At 42.0% G+C, this 21,506-nt stretch overlaps 1 protein-coding gene across 1 annotated transcript; it reads right to left on the reverse strand.

Annotated features, from left to right (window-relative positions):
• Positions 1 to 965: 965 nt before the first annotated feature.
• LOC147619866 (uncharacterized) lies at positions 966 to 1,889 on the reverse strand. The gene has a single exon (XM_086772571.1). It carries the CDS (start codon positions 1,887 to 1,889, stop codon positions 966 to 968), a length of 924 nt encoding a protein of 307 aa, XP_086628697.1.
• Between the last annotated feature and the right edge of the window lie 19,617 nt (positions 1,890 to 21,506).

Genomic DNA, 21,506 nt, shown 5'->3' on the forward strand with positions numbered 1-21,506 from the left:
GCGCCACTCTAGCTGAAGCATTGCCGAAGAGGGTTTTTACAAACTGGATCGAACTCGGGCCATACCCCATCTTCTCCAAACTGAGCAATACAAAGCTCCACTCCAGCCTGTCACCCATAGGCTTTGTCAAAATCAACTTTGGCAAAGATAAAGTCAATCCCTTTTTCCTGAGCATACTCTACTCCTTCCCAAATTTCAATAACAGCTTCAATGAGTCTTCTTCCGCAGATAAAACCTTTCTGCTCTGCTGAGATGTGCCTCATTAAGCTGGGTGTGATCCTGAAGGCTATTACTTTGGCTAACACTTTATATACAGAATTCAGCATCATCAGTGGCCTCCAATTCTCTAGGAGATCCTTAGGCCCTCGTTTGTGGATCAGTTTTATCACTCCCGCATTAATATTGGTGGGCAAAGCAGAGTACTTCACAGATTCTTCCCAAATCCTTTGGATGAAAGGGGCAATCCAGTCTTTAAAGGCAAGGAAAAACTCACTCGGCATTCCATCCAAGCCCGGAGTTTTGTTTGGTTTCAAGCTCTCAATGGCCATCTTAATTTCTGAGATTGAGATAGGTACATCAAGCTGCTTTGCCAGCTCTGCTGAGATGACCTTAGATCTAGCCTCACAGACCGAATCGTGGGCCTTAGCCTTCATCTCACTGAACTGTTCCGGTGTACTGAATAGCTTTTGAAAATGATTGCGAACCAGCACATAGTTTTCCTCCTCAGTCCTGGCCGTGCCATCACTAGTGGTCAGCAGAGGTGCTAGATCCCTTACTTGTTTCTTCCTAAGAATCTTGAACATTTCTTTAGACGAGCGATCGATCCTGCCAGCCCACCATTCTCTGAAGAACACCGTGGCATGTTTGAAGGCCAACTCCTCCTCAGATCTAATATGGGCCCTTAACCTGGTGATCTCCTCTTGGTCCTCAGCTACAGCATTGTTCTTGGCTTCAAGTTCCATAAGCTAGAGATAGGTAGCTTCTCTCCTTTTCCTTCTTATGATAGTCACCTCCTTCCTAAAACCAGTGAGAGCTTTTTGGGACTCCCTCAGAGCTTGAGACCAAGCCGCGGCCGGGGAGTGAGCCTTACTGAATGCATACAGCCAAATCTTCTTGAGTTCTTTTTGCACCACCTTTAGCTGAAAGAGGGAAGCGTCAGTGTGGAACCAAGAGTTTCTGACCTTGGTGGCTTTGTCATCCAAGGTGACTATCAGAGGATAATGATCCGACAAACAGGAGGAGTATTTAGGTTTTGACTTAACCTTGGAGAAGATATTGGCTAATTCCGAAGAAATGTAACATCTATCTAATCTAGCTTTCCTGGCGTTATTACCAGAGGAGTAGTTCTGCCAAGTGAACTCAGCTTCCTCACCTAGATCCCACAAAGAAAAGAGCTCTTTGACTTGAGCCCAACTCTCTTTCTCTAAACCCTTGATTACCTGGCCCAGGCCTTTGTATCTATCCGCTAAGGACTCCACCATGTTAAAATCTCCTACAATAACTACTGGGCCATCCATCGCCTTGAGCTCACTCCACAGATTGGCTCTGTCAGCAGCAGAACCCCCTGCATAGACGGAACAAATCTGCATTTTGACTGGCTTATCTAACTTGGCTGAAATCCAATTCATACCCCCAACAACCGAGTTAGGGGAAACACCCCAATTGAGAGGAACTCCCAGAACAGCTCCTCCAAAGCCCCTAGAATGAGACGAAGAGAACCATCTATGATCCTCTGAGACCTCCTTAAGACGGCTAAAAAGATTGTTGCCAGTTGCTTTGACCTCCTGAAGAGCTATTATCTCCGATTTGTTAATGCGAAACCAATGTTTTAGCTTCCTAGCCTTGTTGGGGTCTGATAGCCCCTTGATATTCCAAGAAACAATCCTCATTTATGGGACTTCTTAATGGATTTCTTGGCCTGAGCTCTCATGGGCGATGCTTGTGAAGCAGCTCGCATTGGTCTTTTCTGATCTTTGTGGATCTCCATAGGAGTGGAAAGCCCATCCCCATCCCCCTCCACCTGCACTCCACCTGCACTTCCTTGCCTTTATAAGCAGAGGTGTCTCCCGCCAGAGCATTAACATTCAGTTCTCGCATTGTAGTTTGGTCATTTTCATTGACCTGGTCTTCCAGTGACCCACCTCGGCTTCTTCATCAGAACCAGAGAGAAGAGACTCTTCAACCTCAGAGTCCACCCACTCTGGCAATGAAGCTAGGAGGGCAAATTTATTAACAGATTTTGTCCTGGTCTTAGAAAGATCCTGCCAGGTCTCTTTGGCCGCCCTCTTAGGGGGGGTGACTCTTGCTACTTTAGGGGCTTGCTGAGAAGAGGGGTGGCATCTGGAGAAGCTGGGGAAGGGGCATTGTCCGAGGCACGTCAAGGGCAGTTTCTGACAAAGTGCCCATTGGCACCACAGTGAAAGCAGGCGGATGGAAGGTATTTGTACACTATGGCTTGCTCAAGGTGTTCACCATCGTCAGTGAAGATATCAATAGCTGAGGGGAGATCCATAGAAATGTCCATTTCTATGAGAACTTGAGGGTGCCATGAAGGCACATAATCAGAGCGGGGTTTACCTCCCAAAACTTTCCCCAGCTTAGAGCCAATGACTCCAAGGTGATTATGGTAGTGGAGGGGCAGATTAGGAAACTCTACCCAGACAGGGTAGTTAACCAAGGCAGAGGCTTCGGGATTGAAGTCTTTGTTCCAGCGAAATAGGCTGAGGGGGGAATTACGGATGAGCCACTGGCCTCTGCTGAGGACATCAAACGCCATTTGCGGGAGCTTGAAAACAGACAGATAATGGTTTTTAGGGAGAGCTTGGATGGTCTCCACTTCAGCACCAATCACACCCCACTGGAGTCATCCAGCTTCTGATAGACTCTGCAGGGGGTCTAGGACCCGCCAGCAGTCCGATAAGAGCTCTATTTTCCAGATCATGCTGGATCCTTCTGATTTGAGAAGAAGGAAAAGTGACTGAGGGCTTACCTCCAACATGTGAGTCTCATGAGCCTGCTCCAGCAGCACCAAGGCTACCGCTACAGAGACGATCAGAGGAAGGAGGTCCGTGGGCGTCCGCCAGCGTAGGAGGGGGATTCTGGGCTGTGGACCGGAGACATAACCATGTATCTTGAGAGCAGCTTCCTTGGGCAGGCCATGGAAGGCTTCGAGTACTGTAGGAGGTGGAGAGGGAAAACTCGAAGGAGAAGGAGCAAAGCCGTTGAGGTCGACCGGACGAATCGGTGTGTTGAACTGAAGCAAAGAGGGCGTAGCAAGAGCATGCATCTGCCACGCGTTAGGCTGAGGAAAACCTGACGCAGCGGCCATGCAGGCTGCCCCGGCCCGGAAGGAGCGCAGAGAGAGGAAAAGCAAAAGCACCTTGAACGAAAACAGGCGAGATTAGCGACTCTAATCCTCCACTAATCCGCGTTCATCAGTCCCGCAGAGAGCGAGCGAGCTTCCTTCAAAGAGCTCATCTAATCTTTTCAATGTATTTGTCTTCTTTTTTTTTCCCCTTTTTTTTTAACCGATGTAGGGTTTGGGAGCTTTTAATGTATTTGTCTTTTTTTTTACCAATGTAGGGTTTGGGAGCTTTTAATTCAAGTTTTTTTGACCGATTAGCTTGCAATAAACGATACAAAATTTTTACTTCTTCTTGTTGTATCTTCTGCTACTCCCGGTGTGGAGACAGAGGCTCTGGAACTGGAAGCACCGGAGCGGCCACCATGAAGAAAGTGAGGGCAGACAAGGTTTGCTCGAACTGCAGCATGACCACCATCTGCGAGACTGGATCTATGCCAAATTCGGAGCTGGAGGTTGGGCATTGTTCTCAATTTTCCTAGCTCCAGCTATGGAGCCCGAGGTCCCTTTTCTCTCCCTCCTTTGGTTGCCCAAGCGGCCTCTGGCCTGCAGGCATGTAAGGGAACACCTCTGGCCTTCTCTTTCCTCTCTTGCGGCAGCCAAGGCACAAGGCATCTTCTCCTCTCTCCGCGCTTCTTCGCGCAGGAGCCAAGGTCGTCTCTGCTTCCTGATCCCTCTCTGCTCGTAGGTGCACATGCGGACAAGGGCCAAGGCTTGCTTCTCTTCGCTCCCTCTCTGCTGCTCGGCTGGTGCACAGGTGGCCAAGGCCCAATGCTTGCTTCTCTTCGGTCCCTCTCTGCTCGCTGGTGCACAGGCGGCTAGCTAAGGGCCAGTGCCTCCTTTCTCTTTGATCCCTCTCTGCCTCTCTTTGAGCAATCACCAAGGTGCACACTTCCCATCTTTTATCTTCACACAAGAAACTAGACTGATCCCAAGAGATCTGATACCCCAATAATAAGCAAGCCTCCATCATGGCCTCAGTGGTGCAGCCCCGGGGAGACTGTTTTTCTAACATTCCCCCATGCTTTGACCACACCATGATAGTAGGTCTAGTGCCAATAAGTGGGTTCTCAATAAAGGCCACAAAAGTGTGATCCATCTGGTTTTCCTTGCAGTACCATCTCTGAGTTTTAGGATCAAATCTTGGAGGCCTTTTCTTCTTAATCCAACATCTCACCTGCATCCAACAAATCAACATTAGGGAGAGAATCCTAGTATACATGAAGCTCAGCCAAAATCAGGGAAATAATCAAGGCATATTCCTCTGCAAATTATGAATAAGCAAATCCAGCTCCAAAGATCTAATTTTATTTACATTACATACATACCAGCACATGCATATACATTTATACATCAACTCAGTATCCTGCAATCCTGTACACGTAGCGCTCAAAAAAACAATTTCATTTCTGCTAGTCCAAATTTCCCATAAAGTGCAAGTTCTGACAATGTTAAACACCAACCCCCTGTGCTCATCATTAACTGCCCACTTCCCAAGTAGCAAGTCCTCCCAAAAGGTTTGCTTATTAAAACCCTTCTGTATCCACTTAGTCATTTTGCACCAGGTGCTCCTTAAGGCTGGGCATTCCCAAAACACATGCTTGCCACTTTCTGTTGAAGACCTGCATCTAGGGCAAATGCCACTAGCCATGTTTCTTTTTTGTAGTTTCCACATAAAAACTTGGAATTTCCTAGGGACCTGACAGTTCCAGATCAAGTGCCATCTCTTTTTCCAGCTAGAAGAACTCCACTTTACATTCCATATTTTGTTGCAATACATAACATTAGCATCCCCTTTTCTCATTAAAGCATAAATATCCCTAGTTTTGCCCTCCTTTAATTTGACACCATTAATCCAAGACTAGTCCTTGATCTAGAGTGAAATATCAATGGCTGTGGAGCATAATTCACTATGCAACAACTCCAGCACCACCTGAGTCATCAAGTCTCTCTCTCTCTCTTGGTTAACTGAAACTCATCAGATAAGAGGTTCACCTCTTTCCACCCAGCCACATCCCTATCCCAACAATCAGCCAGATATCTAATACCTTTGTTATTAAGAATCTTTGCCACTTCAGTATCAAGTGCAGCTAAAGGGGGATTAAACTTATGAGTCTACCATAACCCCAAGGACAGCATGGAGTTCCCAGTTACCCTCCCCCCACCATCCCAAGCCATGAAACAACCCAGATTATCTTTCTAGCAATTGTAGAGCATTTTGCAAAAATCTGAGCATGTGACTTTAAGAGGAGCATGTGAAAACAATTTGTCTTTCTAGTTTAAGCTCCCCCATCTGAACACCTCAGCCGTTTCCACCAATTTCCTTATCATTAAGGTCCAAGTAGAATCTTGAGATAGCACCCTAGGTAGCATCAAAGTCCTTCTGGTAGTACAATGAGTGGGCAAGTGAATGATACCAATACCCCCTTCCCTTTTGGGCACTGACACCTTCTCCCATGCTAACCAAGCAGGAACTCTTTTCTTACCAATACCGTTTCTCCACAGAAAGTCTTTGATAGGTCCTATGATATCCTTCCAATGACACTTCTCAAACTTTAATACAGGACTTACCAATACCGTTTCTCCACAGAAAGTCTTTGATAGGTCCTAAGATATCCTTCCAATGACACTTCTCAAACTTTAATACAGGACTTAGAAACATGATATAAGCATTCAACACTGAGTTGCAGATATCAAATCTGTTATATGGAAAGGAACTTTCAAACCTTCCCACTTCTTCAATTTCTCCATAAACCTATTAATGGCCCACATTACCAACTGTCTATTAGTAAGTCCAACCCCAAAAGGAACCCCAAGCAGTCTAACAATGTGACCCTTTTGTACCACCTCACATCCCCACCTCTGAAGATCAAAGTCATTATCCTCAGTCAAGCTTATGATCCTAGAGTTTAGAATGTTACATTTAGAACCTGAAGCATTGGCAAACTCCTGTACAAGTTCTAGGGCTAATCTCACATTGTTGTTCTTAGCCTTTAAGAATAACAGAGAATCATCAGCAAAGCATTGAATTACTAGTTGCTCACTGTGCTTGAGTTTTAAACTTGTAATCTTCCCTTCCATGCAAGCTAGCTCGAGTGACAAAATTAGAGGAAGCAATAGCAAAAAGTAGGGGAGCTAATGGGCAACCTTGTCTGACTAACCTATCGATTTCGAATCCCCCTACTACTCTTCCATTGAGAAGCACTTTAGAATATCCACCCAAGGAGAGAGTATAAATGCATGTAGCCATTTTAGCTCCAAACCCCATTTTTTTCCATCACCCTAGCAACAATGAGTGACCAGTGTATCCTATCATAAGCTTTCTCAAGGTCCAATTGCATCATAATGCATTTCTGCTGGGTTTTAATGGCCACATCTTCTTCACATAAAGATTTAATCACATAATAACTGTTCTATACTTTGTCAATAATATCATGCAATTGTGGGGCTATAAGTAAGATAAATACCTCATTCAATGATTCTACTGGCCAGAATTTCATCAAAAAAGTAAGATAAATACCTCATTCAATGATTCTATTGGCCAAAATTCATTAAATCTCCCTGCACACGGAGCCTGCAACAACAAATACATGAAATCCAGTCAACCCAATGTTTCCTTAATACATTGGCCATTTAGCATTCTTCTTTAAACTAGATTAATAAAAAAAGAATTGATAATACCTCTCAGATAGGCCAAAACTCTCATATTGGTTAAGAAGATGCAAGGTGTATGAGCTTTTGAGAGGTACATTGTTTAGTATTTTTTCATATTTATGAGGCCTCATTGCAAGCACACTTTCAATGTTGGGGAGGCCTTGTTACAAGAACTTGGAAATGCTACAAAAGGAGAGAGAAAATTGGGTTTTTTTAAGGTGTGGTTTGCCACCTTGCAGTTTTACTTTCAAGCAATATATAAGGAGTAGTAGTTCGACAGTTTTTTATTGAGGCAATATATATATAAGGTATTATAATCAAGAAATTTTATCATATGTGTGTACAATCTAATTAGAATTTGTGTGTGTAGTATACATCATTCAATACACACTAGTCGAACAGAGCAGGGGGCACATAGCTAGTAGAACATTAATTTAAGAGGCAAGAAACATTAAATCCGATGGGAAGGAAGTGTTTTAAATGTAATGGGTAGGAATAATTTTTTATCTGTTTCCTCATTTCAAGTTATTAGGTTCTTTTTAAAATCTCTAGTCATCTCCAGTGACCTTAGATTTTATCATTAGAAGATCTTATAAGCACTTAGGACCAAGCTATTCTCAAAGTCATCTTAGGTCTTAGATCATAATCATTGTAATCTCTTTGTGTCGCTCGGACCAATAAGAGCTCACATGACCTTAGCTTTGATCATCTCAAGGTTTTATAAGCACTTAGAGCCAAGCTAGGTCCTTATTCTTAAAGTCAACTTAGGTCTTAGATCATAATCCACTCTAGTAATCTCTTTGTTATCTCACTCGAACCAATAAGCAATTGCCAAGAAGCTTCTTCATTAGGCAAGCCTCTCCACTTCACAAGGTACTCAACAATAGACCTATTACGAAGGTGTCTTTCCCTCATTCCAATCACCTTCTCCGCCACATATTGAATCATTCCCTCTTCATCCATTGGAGGCAATTCATCAATCACTTCCAATTGAAGCCTCACATACTTCTTCAAATGTGACACATGAAACACATTGTGGATCCTTGTGGGAGAAGGTAACAACAATTGATAGGCTACTTCACCAATTCTTCTCAACAACTTGTATGGTCCATAAAGCAAGCTTTGTATTGGTGTCTCCCTTCAAAGAAGCATACCTTAACTTAGGGATTCTTAAAATACATAATACCCTTGCTTGAACTCCACATGCTTCCTCGATTCATCGGCATATTGCTTCATTTGGTTTTGTGCCTTAGCCATGTTATTCTTGCATCTTTGCAATATTACACACATCTTCCCAATATCCTCTTTGGCTTGAGGATTCACCTTTTTCTCATTGAATGCAATGGAAGGTACATGCACCTTATACCCATACATGGCTTCAAATGGAGACATACCAATACTCATGTGATAAATATTGTTATGGCAAAATTCAGCTAAGTGCAGCCATTTATCCTATGAAGATTGGGTGTCATAACAGTAGTGTCTCAAATAGATTTCGGCCATCTGTTTGTGGATGATAGGCTGTACTTGGAATGAGTGTGGTCCCCATGGAATCAAAGACACTCTCCAAAAATGTCTCATGAACTTGACATCCCTATCACTCACCACTTGCTTTGGCATTCCATGCAACCTAAACACATGCTCCATAAATTGTTGAGCCACCATAGAAGCTGTATATTGCACCTTTGTGGGTATGAAATGAGCCACCTTTGTTAATCTATCCACTACCACATAGATGCTATTCCACCCTTGCTTAATAGTAGTTGACAACCCGGTAATGAAATCCATGGCTATGTGGGTCCACTTTCCTTCCGGAATAGGCAATGGTTGCAACAATCCTCTCGGCAATTGATTTGGATCCTTGTTTTGTTGGCAAGGCAAACACTTTTGCACATAGTCATGCACATCCTTCCAAAGTCCTTTCCAAAAGAAACTCTTTCGTATCTTATTATAGGTCTTGAACACTCCCAAATGACCCACCACCATTGGTGAAGAGTGCATCTCTTGTAGGATTTTCAGCTTGAAGGATGAGTGAGGAACCAAATAGTTCTTTCCTTTGTACCAAAGAAACCCATTGTGTACCTCAAAATGTGGATATTCATCACATAATCCTTGCTATAATTTCTAAAACATTGGACCAGCCATGTCATCCACCAATACTCCTCTTGTATCTCATGAATCCAATCATAATGCACCTTCGAAATAGCATGTATAGTGCAAGCCCACATCCTAGAAAGTGCATCTGCCACAACATTATCCTTTCCCACCGTGTAAGAGATCTCGAAATCATAATTTTGCAAGGTAGCAAGCCATCTCTTTTGCTTGGGAGAAAGGTTTTGTTGGGTGAGGAAAAATTGGAGTACTCAATAATCAGTTCTTACTTTGAAATGCCCACCATACAAATAGTGATGCCACTTCTTTATGGCATGCAAAATGGCCAACATTTCTTGATCATAAACATGAAGCTCCCTCTCCTTCTCGGTGAGCTTTCTACTCTCATAAGCAACTACCCCATGTTCGTGATATAGCACGGCACCACTTGCATCAGCCCGTATAGTGAAAGGCTTACAAAAATCAGGGCAAACCAATATTTTTTGGGGATGAAATGAGTGCTTGCTTGAGCTCTTGAAAGCTCTTATCAGCCACAACATCCCAAAAAATGCTTTCTTCTTAAGCCTATCGGTAAGTGGGACTGCCATGTGAGCATAATGGCGTATGAACCTCCGGTAAAAGGATGATAATCTAAAAAATCCCCTTAATTGAGTGGTGTTGGAAGGTGTAGGCTACTCTTTCACACATTGTACCTTCTTGGGATCCATCTTAATACCATCATTGCTCATAGTGTGACCCAAGTATTCCACTTCTTGTGACATAAAGGTGCACTTGCTTTTCTTCACAAACAACTTGTGCTCTCTCAATACCTTCAACACTTGCTCCACATGCATCAAGTGCTCTTCCCTTGACTTTCTATACACAAGTATGTCATCAAAGAAGACCAAAACTGATTTGTAGAGGAATGGCTTCAAAACTTTATTCATGAGAACTTGAAATGTGGTTGGCACATTTGATAATCCAAAAGGCATAACCATGAATTGAAATAGACCTCGTTTAGTCCAGAATGTCGTCTTAAACTCATCACCATCTTTCATCCTTATTTGATGATACCCGGACTTGAGATCTATCTTAGAGAAGTATTTTTCTCCTTTCAATTCATCAAGTAAATCATCAATCCTTGGAATGGTATATCGATTCTTTATAGTGATCTTGTTGAGATCCCTATAATCGATGCACATTCTATAAGATCCATCCTTCTTCTTCACAACAAAACCAAGGTGATTGGCTTGGTTATATAAACCCCATTTCCAAAAGCTCTTCCACTTGCTTTGCCACCTCTTCCCACTCAACCTTCAAAAGCCTATAAGAAGGCTTATTGACTAGTTTTGCATCCTTCTCAAGCTCTATGGCATGATCAACTTATCTAGTAGGTGGCAAGCATTTAGGTGACTCAAGCACATCTTTATACTCTTGCAACAAGACATCCATCTCTTTATCATGCATTTGCAGCCCATTGTCCTTTTCTTACGAGTGAGTTTTAGCATGTAGATAAGGCATAAACTCTTCAACTCTCTCTTCATTTGCTTCATGGACACCAAGGTTAAAGCATGGATGTAAATTCCATGCAAGCATAGCTCTTTACCTTCATGCATAAACCACATTTTCATGTGCTTCAAATCCCTTGAGAACATACCCAAAGTGTGCAACCAATCACATCCAAGCACCAAATCAATGGGACCCATATCAAGCACAATCAAACAAGCATCATCGGCACAATAGGAAGACAAAGAAATCCTTGTTGTTGCAACCCAACTCTTACTCAGCTCATGCTGTCCATTTGCAACCTCCACTTTTCGAGGCTTCATCATATATCGTCAAAAAGATAAGGTAGGATCACTTACAATGTGTAGCATGACTCATGCTATTTTCAGCTTATCCATTACAAAGAGCATGTACTCATGCTTTTCCCTAATCATCCAAAGTAGCTCTGATACACCAAATCACTACAAAAACAACATCCAAATAGCATCCAACATCATGTGAATCACAAGGCAAATGAATTGCAAGGATTAGCTTCAAGTTGGAACTCCTAAGATCAATGTAATCATTGGCCCATGTAGACACATGCATGTGCTTGCATTAGGCTAGTATTTGGCAACAATATGGAACCACACCTCACTGTTTTCATACAGATCACTTCAGCCCTTTGCCTTTACTCGATAGCCCTCATCAATGAGCAAGCTAGAAACCAAATGGCAAGTAGAACTCCAATGGCTTAATGATCACCAAAAAGTATGATGCTTACTTAATGCTAAGAAAAAGCTCATGAGAATGCCAAGAAATTGTAGCCTCAGTTGTACCATATGCATAAATCCCCAATTCATTCAAGAGTGAACAATTTAACCATGTAAAAGCTTCCAACTACCATGGCATAGCATCATTGCATGTAGCATGTAACTGATTGGAGCAATGATGTTGCAAGGGCTTATGAAATTCTTAAAAAAATGCAGCCTTAACGATGCTTCAATGGCAATCACATGATTGAAGATCATAGCCTTACCCAACAATAAATTGAATCTCACACAATCGAGCTCTTGTGAAATGCTACTTCACACAGCCATGGCCATCCACGCAGAGCACCGAATCGCTTGTGAAAATGCCACGATTCGACTGTAATGATGAAGATAAAGCAGTTGATAATCGCTTGATTAGACAGTCTTAAGGCCATATTTAAGCTTGTCCTAACTTAGGGCAAGCTTAAGCAAGTCCACGCTTGCTTCCATGTGTTGATTCGAATCGAAACGACATAAAAAAAAAACGCAGACTTCATAGTCGTCCAACCCCCATATCGACCTAAATCATTACCGCCACCCTAATCTTAAGCTTAAACAAGCATCAATGCTACAAAGAATGGTGAAATCAGCCGCTTCTTGAGGAAGATCGGTGCTTGATTACAGCAGGAAGATGGCAAAAATATCCATGAGAATGCCTACAAGAGACTCCATTAGAGAGCTTGAAATAAATCTGAAGAGAAGATGAATCAAAGCCCTAATTGAAGCTCTATTATCTCCAAGATCAAACACGAGGAAGAACTAAAAACATAAACGTTTTGATTAAGAAAAGTTAATCACGATTAGCAAAAATTTCTCCCAAATTTGGTCCCTTCTTTCAAATTTTGGAGCGACCGCCTCAGAATTTGGTCCTCACCCAACCCATGACCCCAAAAATATAATCTATACAGGATTAAGGGAGACTGGCCCTCCCTCCACGTGGGCAAAGGAGGGGGCCTTATTTCAAAATACCTCCCCCTCCTGCAAGCGTGATGTTCACGCCACGCTTCGTTTCACGCTTCCAGCAGTGTCAGTTCCACGCTTCCATCAGTGTCAGCTCCCTGCTGCTCCATGCCTGCCGTTCCACCTCGAGCTCCACACGGTATGTTTCTTCTGCCATTGTAAGTGAACGTTATGTGATTTGTAAAGCTAATGTTTCCGAGCCGGAGCTGACGATACCAGTCAACCGACTGCAACAACAACAGAATCGCTGTGATTCTTGCGAAGCTTGCATCTCTGCACGCTGTTTCCCGACAGGTTCGTCTCTCCAGCCACCAGCGGTATCCGCTACTACGGGCGCACCTACCCCTGTGCCGGCCCCCTTCCTCTCACCCTCACTAGCGCCTCCCGCAAGCATCTGCCCACTAGGTAGGCTACGGCTGCGCCTCTCTCTCAGCGTCCAGATACCACAACAGAATCTGATTCTTGCGAAGCTTGCGTCAGATTGCTGTGAGATGTATTGCTACATGTAATCAAGATATAGGTGATGGACCCACTAGATTCTGTCTATTTGTGAGGTTGAGATAGCAAATAGTTAACGACTGCAGCTGTTCTCCGATGCGTCCAAAGGAATCGTGTGTTACCATGGCAGGTCCAAGTAGCCCGTGCCGGCTACTTTCATTGTTTTCAAACCTTCTCTCTCCTTCTACCTATGGTAGACGAGCCACTACTTCCTATCTCACTCCAAGGTCGAGCTGTCCACTAACGGATGAGCCCACCACTTCGTATCTCACTCCAAGTTCGAGCTATCCACTAACGGATCGTTCCTCTGCACTGTGTTGGTGTTCTCCGATGGGAATCGTGTGTTACCATGGCAGGTCCGAGTAGCCCGCGCCGGCTGCTACATGGCCAAACCTTCGTGACGTGGCCTCTGCAGGTATACAAGCTCTGTAGCGCATGCAACACTGTGCATGTGCGAGCTGCAAGAGTGTGCAGGTATGTGTGTATTTGTGTGTGCGTAAGGCATGACCACCACCTGGTAGTTGAGGTAACTGCCAGGTGTACAAAGCACACCGAGAAATAATATGAGCCCTCTCCGGCCACCAGCGGCATCCGCTACGGGCGCACCTACCCCTATGCGGGCCCCCTTCCTCTCGCCCTCACTAGCGCTTCCTTTGTCGATGCGTTCAAGGTGAGCAACAATCCATACGGTGGCCAGAGGGCCCTTCTTGGCCAATGAAGTGAGAGTAGAACATGACGAAAGACCAACAACAGCAGAATGAAAAATTAACAACGAAGGTAAAATGCACGCAAACCTGCTAACCCTAAGCGTGCCGTCGTTCTTGCGAGCTTGCCCTACACCTAACCGAGAGAGAGAGAGAGAGAGAGAGAGAGAGAGAGAGAGAGAGAGAGAGAGAGAGAGAGAGAGAGAGAGAGAGAGAGAAGCGCAACTGCAATTTTCTTATGCAAAATGAAGACATGGGTTTTCGTAGGTTGGCAATTCTCCGCACATTTTTTGTTATTTTTCCAAAATTTTTGATTTTTTCTTTTCTAAAAAAGCACTCCAAATTCCTTTGAGCCGAGGTGGCGAACTTTGCTTGCAAACTGTTTTCAAGAGAGGAGATTTATTTTTTCTTTTGTTTTAATTAAATATATGTTTTTTTGTTTTGTCTGAAAAGAAATGTTTTTTGTTTTGTTTTATATAAACGGGAAAAATAAGAAAAGAGACGAGGAGAAACACAAAGAAAGTAGCAATAGATTTTTTAAATTTGTTTTAAATTTGCGCATCAATAAAAAAGCATCCTGCTTGCTGTGGTAGTCGTTTCATCACCTCCAGGCTAGCTCTGCTTAAGCAAATGCCTGATACCACAAAAATCCATGTTAAGCAAGCGCCCAAATGCACAAATCTCTTCCTACTGCGCCAAGCAAGTGCTCGATGGAGAGAAATTTATGTTAAGCAAGCGTTTAATTGTGATAATCGCCGCTAAGCAAGAGTCACCTGTGAATTTCCCAGGGTTTTCTACTGAATTAGAAAGAGAAATCAAAAATTTGCTTGCTGTCTGGGTGTACAACAATGGAGGCTCTCTCCTTCTTATAGCCTTTTTCTTGACTATCTCATGCGTTTTTTTTCCCGACGAATCAAAGTTCAAACCACGACTAAGTCGAAAATTAAAGCAGTGATTAGAGCGTCCACAATCCCTAATTAAGTCAAATGAGCGCGTGTTTTTTGAAAAAATAAGTATTGCACCCGCGCATTGCTGCAACCGACCAAGGTTCCAGAAAAGTAGGGCGCGAGCGACCACACGAAAACGAAATAACCCCCCATTAATCAAAATTAACGTGGGACCAAATCTCTTCTGCATTGCATTGCCCCTCATACCTCTTATGCTCGAATTATTGACATGCACGCCTTCAAGAACAGATTTCTTTATGAAAGTTGGCACAGTATGTGTCCTCTACATGGGGAACATGCATGTTGTTCAAACAATATGTGTCCTCTACATGGGGAACATGCATGTTGTAATGAATTGTTTTATAATTAATGATTCAACGTAATATAAACATCAATTCAAAACCTTCCTAAAAAGTCAGACTCATGACTTTTGATTAATGTTTGATAAAGATTTGGATTATTTTGTTTTAAATAAAAGATTTATTTATATAGAATATATATATATATATATAGAGGACTACCTAAAGATTTCAAACAAAATGTATTATATATATTTATCTATACCTTGAACTCGATGCATTCATGGATGGGAGAGGAGGCTATTCACATGAACGGCTTGATGTCAACGGTGTGGCCAACGGCAGCCCCTTTGCCATGGCAAAAGGAAACGATCGATCACTGTCTTGGTTTTTGTTGTGATACCTGAGAAGCCCATGGGACCAAATCCCTTCTGTATTGCATTGCCCCTCATACCTCTTATGCTCGAATTATTGACATGCATGCCTTCAAGAACAGATTTCTTTATGAAAGTTGGCACAGTATGTGTCCTCTACGTGGGGAACATGCATGTTATTGAGACAAAGAGAGTAGTTCTCATGATAAGTGTAAGGGAGTTCACTAAAGGAGTAGTTTAAAACTCTTTGATCTATGAAGCTTGGGATCTACTCTTGTTTGCAACCAGAGTGGCCACCAAATCTTTAGAAGAGGGAATGGTCCAAAACTAGTGAATTATTGATGTATTTACCTCAATCTAGCACTAAGAGGTCTCAAATTGCCCTGGGTGGAGATAAAAGGATATCTAACAAGAGTGCTAAAAGTGTTCGCCGTGAAATTGCTAGGAATAGGACTCTTTTGAAAGAAATAACAAGGGAAATGGCAAGTGGAGTTTATTCAGGGATATCACTAGTTCAAAGTTTGAGACTTACAAGAAGGTACCGTCGCTTCATCGCTAGAAATAGGACCTCTTATAATGCAGCTAGAAGAGTAAATCAGGGTAATGCAATTACAATGTCTTCCTTTTTTGCCCATGAAGAGAGAGAAGTACCATTTGCTAATACAATAAGAAGGGAGAGTATCGAAGAAATTCCCTCTTATGTATTTGAAAAAAGAAAGGGGGGGATTTTGTCTATCCTCCATGAACTCCCGCCCGTACAAGGTACACATGCAGCTACTTGGCCTTTGGTATATTCGTGCACTTTAAGTCACCCATAGGAGGGATGACACATGAGTGTCGGTTTTGTGGAGCACAGTTATGGGCAAGTGAAAAGAAGATGAGTTGTGGACAGGTTCTTGGCAAATATTGTTGTAAACATGGGCGTGTGTCTGTTCCTTCACTTGCTGAACCACCTGAGCCATTAAGGTCTCTTTTGATTGGTAGTGACACTACAAGTAAAAAATTTCAAGAAAACATCAGGGCTTATAATAGTGTGTTGGCTTTTTCATCATTGGGTGCACAAATAGATGACTCTCTCTTTCACAATAGTAGTGTCTATACTTTCAAGGTGCATGGGACTGTTTATCATCGGATTGGGTCCTTGGTCCCCAATAATATGTACATTCCTAAGCCACAGTTTGCACAGTTGTATGTGTTTGATACTGAGCACGAATTACAAAATTGACTAGGTGTCATGAATGGATTGGAATCCACAACCCTAGAAGCACTTCAATCGATGATGCACACTTCTAATCCATTTGCACAAGCTTTTAAGTATGTGGGAAGAATGTTGAGTGACAATCCAAGTTTGGATTTGAAAATGACTATATGTGAGACGAAATCCACATCTAGGCAGTACTCAATGCCAACAGCTTCCGAGATTGCTGGTATCATGATTGGTCAAGGTGATGATCATAATGTTGGTCGTCGTGATATTTTATTGCATACTCGAGAAGGCACATGCAAACACATCTCTAATTTGCATAGGTGCTATATGCCTCTTTTGTATGTCATGTTATTTCCAAGAGGGGAGGATGGATGGCACTTGAGAATCCCTTATGCTGATGCACAAGTGAGTGCATTGAGAAATGGTCATTGTGTGACTCAACGACAATACTATGCTTATCGATTGCCTAGATACAAATGCATGCTTGCTACGTGGTGGAAGGTTGTTGCAACAGTTTATGGTTGATGCCTATTGCAAGAAGAGTCATGATTATCTTGGCTACGCCATAATCAAAAAAGTTTGCATTCAGAGGTTTATAGTGGTTTAGCAGACATGCTTCATGTGGAAGAAAGTGGAAGTGGTATTGCAGGAAGGACACTGGGAAGTAGAATAGTGTTACCTTCCAGTTTTACTGGTGGGCCACGACAAATGTATCAACTTTATCAGGATGCCATGGCAATTGTTCGTTCGAAGGGCAAGCCCGATTTATTCATTACTTTCACCTGTAACCCAAAGTGGCCAAAGGTATTAGATGCTTTACTCCCGGGGCAAAGTGCATGTGACCGGCCTGATTTGACTACTAGAGTATTTCACCAAAAACATTCAGATATGATGAAAAATATCGTGAAGAAGGAGCTCTTTGGTAAGGTGATTGGATATGTGAGTGTCATTGAGTTCCAAAAAAGAGGATTGCCTCATTCACACACGTTATTGATCTTGGATAGTGCTGCCCATAAACCTAAGACTCTCCAAGACTATGACAGATTAGTATGTGCCGAATCGCCTGACAAGCAAATGTTTCCTGCTCTGCATGATGTCGTGTTGCATTGCAATATCCATGGGCCCTGTGGGCCATTCAATCCAAGTGCAATTTGTATGGATAAAGGGAAATCTATCCACGAGCTTTTGCACAAGAGACTACTGTGGATGAGAGTGGTTACCCCATGTATATGCGTCGAAATGATGGAAGAACTGTGGCATTGAAAAAGTGTAATGTTGATAATAGATGGGTTGTGCCATATAACCCTTATCTTTCAGTCACATATAATGCTCATGTAAATGTGGAAATACGCTCAACAATAGCAGTAGTGAAATATCTTTACAAGTACATATACAAGGGGCATGACAGAGCAACAATAAGATTTAGCACTGTACAAGGTGGGGATGTTAATGATGCTTGCGTAGTCGATGAGATTCAGAGGTATATGGATGCACGTTACGTCTCTGCATCAGAGGCATGTTGGAGACTCTTTGAGTATGATTTACACAATGAGAAGCCTGATGTGCAACGGTTGCAGGTACACTTAGATGGGGGTCATAATGTTATCTTCAGAGATGATGATAATATTGCAGATGTTTTTCAGAGGGAAAATGTAGGCAAGACTACTATGACTGAATGGTTTACCTGTAATCAACAACATCCTGAAGCAAACAATACATTGTATAGTGATTTCCCTCAACAATGGGTTTGGAACTCCAGGTTGAAGAAATGGACCAAAAGAAAGATTGGAAACACTATAGGGCGCATGTACTTTGTAGCTCCTTTGGCAGGTGAGGCATACTATGCTCGCCTACTTCTTACAATATGTAAAGGATCTAAGTCATTTGAAGATTTGCGTTCGCTCAATGGTCACATCTATCCTTCTTTCAAGGCAGCTTGCATTGCCAGAGGGATACTGGAAGATGATTCTGAATGGGTTGCATGTATGGAGGAAGCATCATCTATGCAAAATGCCTTGCAATTGAGATGTCTTTTTGGTACTATATTGCTATTTTGTGAGCCTTCCTATCCGGGAATATTGTGGAAGAGATTTTGAGAAGAAATGATAGAAGATTTTCTATACCAGTTATCGAGAAGCAGGGGTCAGTTTATTGGTATTGAACAATTAGCTGAAACTCATGCACTACTACATTTAGAAGAAATTCTTCGTGCTCAGAGACGGACATTGGCAGATTTTGAAGGAATGCCTGAACTAAACAGAACTGATTTGGAAGTCTTGGGTGAAAATACATTGCTTTTGGAAGAGAGATCTTTTGATACTGTGGAACAATATAACCTGTCAAGTGCTATGGAGTCAACATTAACAGATAGCCAGCGTGTTGCTTTCGATGTTGTAATGCATGCAATTGCGACAGATGCAGGTGACATTTTTTTCCTGGATGGTTCGGGGGGATCGGGCAAGACCTATTTGTATAATTGCTTGCTTGCGCGAGTACGTGGACAAGGGTATGTTGCTTTGGCCACTGCATTGTCAGGTATTGCTTCTCTACTCTTGGCGAATGGACGTACTGCACATTCTAGATTCAAGATACCTCTGGAGCTAACAACTTGCAAAATCCCTGTACATGGACAACTTGCTGAGGTTTTGAGAGTTTGTAAGCTCATTATTTGGGATGAGGCTCCAATGATTCATCGTTATGCTTTTGAAGCATTGGATAGGAGCTTACAAGATGTATTATTCTCAGATAAGCCATTTGGTGGAAAGGTTGTATTAATGGGAGGAGATTTTAGACAAATCTTGCCTGTTATTATGAAGGGAAGACGTGAGGATATTGTTAATGCAGCATTGTGTCATTCCTTTCTATGGAACTCTATCAAAGTTCTAAAGTTAACTGGAAATATGCGTATTCAATCAAGCAATACTAATGGATGCAATGAGTTTAAACAGTGGATCATGAATATTGGGAATGGAGTGGATTGTAGCGATGATAATACGATGATGACACTACCAAGTAATATGGTCTTGCAAAGATCGACTCTTAAAGACTTGGTACATTGGGTATACTTTGAATTGGCGATCACTACGACATATGCTTCATACTTTAGTGAGCGTGCTATTCCTCCTCCGATAAACAGTCAAGTGGATATTGTGAATAAGACAGCTTTGGATACAATGCCTGGTGAGCCTAAGCAATATTTCAGTGCAGATTCAATTCTTGAAAATGATGAAAATTCATTCCTATATTCCACAGAATTTTTGAACACAATCGAACTTCGGGGCGGAGATCCACCTCACTACTTGGTTTTAAAGTTAGAAGCTCCTGTTATTTTGCTTCGTAACTTGGATCCAAGACGTGGACTCTGTAATGGTACATGGATGATATGTGAGGCCTTTCACTCTAAAGTCTTGGAGACTAAAATCATCACTGGTACTAAAGTTGGTGAAAGAGTATTTCTTCCACGGATTACCTTTATATGCAGCGAGGCCCAACTACCATTCACCATGAGGCAGAGACAGTTTCCCGTGCGGTTGGCCTTTGGCATGTCAATAAACAAATCACAAGGCCAAACCCTAAATGTCTTGGGATTGTATTTGGTGACTCCAATGTTTACTCATGGACAACTGTATGTCGCGTTGTCACGAGCACGGTCTCCTCATGCTGTGAAGGTGTTACTTGAGGATAACGCTAATGTGGAGTGTTCATTTGATGATCTTCAAAGTTATACACCTACAACACAATATTGTTTATAAGGAGATCTTGATGACTTCAGAGTGACAAGTTAGGTTTCTTATTTAAGTTCTGCAATTTGATTAATTTTGTTGTGATTTCTTTTTTTATACATATTTGTCCATGGTAAAAGTACCTATTTTTGTTGTTTATGTTTTGACAGACATGTCTAAGATTACCTTTACATTGGACATGCCTTTGTCGAGGATAGTAGGTGAGTTATTCTCTATATTTGCTTAACTTTTCTTGATTACAAAGTATGGAACATGACATTCTATACTAATGTCTATCTGCAGAGCCACCGCTATGGTCAGCTCCTATTACTGCAGGTCACGTAGCAGGGATTATGATTGATGCTTATAGGGATGGGTAAGTATAAGTGTAATTGTTAGGCATTGTATGAATATTTTTTGAACCTATATATAAATAATTGTATAACCTATTTGTTATGCTTTGATTTTAGGATATTACATGACATTGATACGTTTATGGTAAGAGTTGTCGACGAAGGCATCGAGATGTACGGGATTGGTGTTCCTGATGAGGAGTGGGGTGTCTATTTGTTTTGGAGAGAGATGGACAGATGCTTTGCATCATTTGAGGGGTATTCAGTACCCGATGAGTGGTTGTTTCTTACATCCATCATGACCATTGGTATTCGTTATGCGTTTTATACTAGAGCTCCTCATGTACCATCCACTCGATGTTCTATTGTACGAGGTAATTTTGATTATGTTTTTCTATTATAAATTTTTTTTTGAGATTTTATTTATCGATGCGTCGTTATGTGCAGATTTGATTTATCATTGTTTCGTTTGTGCAGGTCCTTTACATTCATCGATAGTAGAGCATGTGCGGGATGGATCACCGCTTTACAATAGAGAGCGTATTGTGATGAGGAGACAATTGAATGATCCCTCTCACAAGAGAAGAATTCAATTTGTTGATTCTGACATCACTGACTGAGAATACGTATTTTGTGGTGCATTTTGAGAATATGTAATATTGGTCCTTTTTTGCATCTTCGTATGCTACATTACTATGATATTTTTGTTTTCGCCATAAATCTACGAGACATGGATGTTATTTTGAGATATGTATATATGAAGTCACTTGAGATAATGTATTGTGTTTACTTAAAACATGACCTAAATTGGGGAAATTGAGTTTATTTTTTCTAGAACTCTACCTGCCGGCCGCAGCAACGCGCGGGTCCAATACTAGTCAATTCAAAAATTCAAGGAGATTTCTATCATTCCATACTCCCCATGCCCCATTTCTTGATCAAGAAATAAATCAAAATCAAGAAAATTTCTAAGAACTCTAAGAAAATCAAGAAAATGCAAAAATTTTGAAAAGTTTGAGAAAGTTTGGATCAAAGACAG

Source organism: Cibotium barometz, chromosome 32 (genome assembly GCF_041138505.1).
Source record: "Cibotium barometz isolate CiBa-2024 chromosome 32, ASM4113850v1, whole genome shotgun sequence".
In the NCBI taxonomy this organism is placed as follows: Eukaryota; Viridiplantae; Streptophyta; class Polypodiopsida; order Cyatheales; family Cibotiaceae; genus Cibotium; species Cibotium barometz.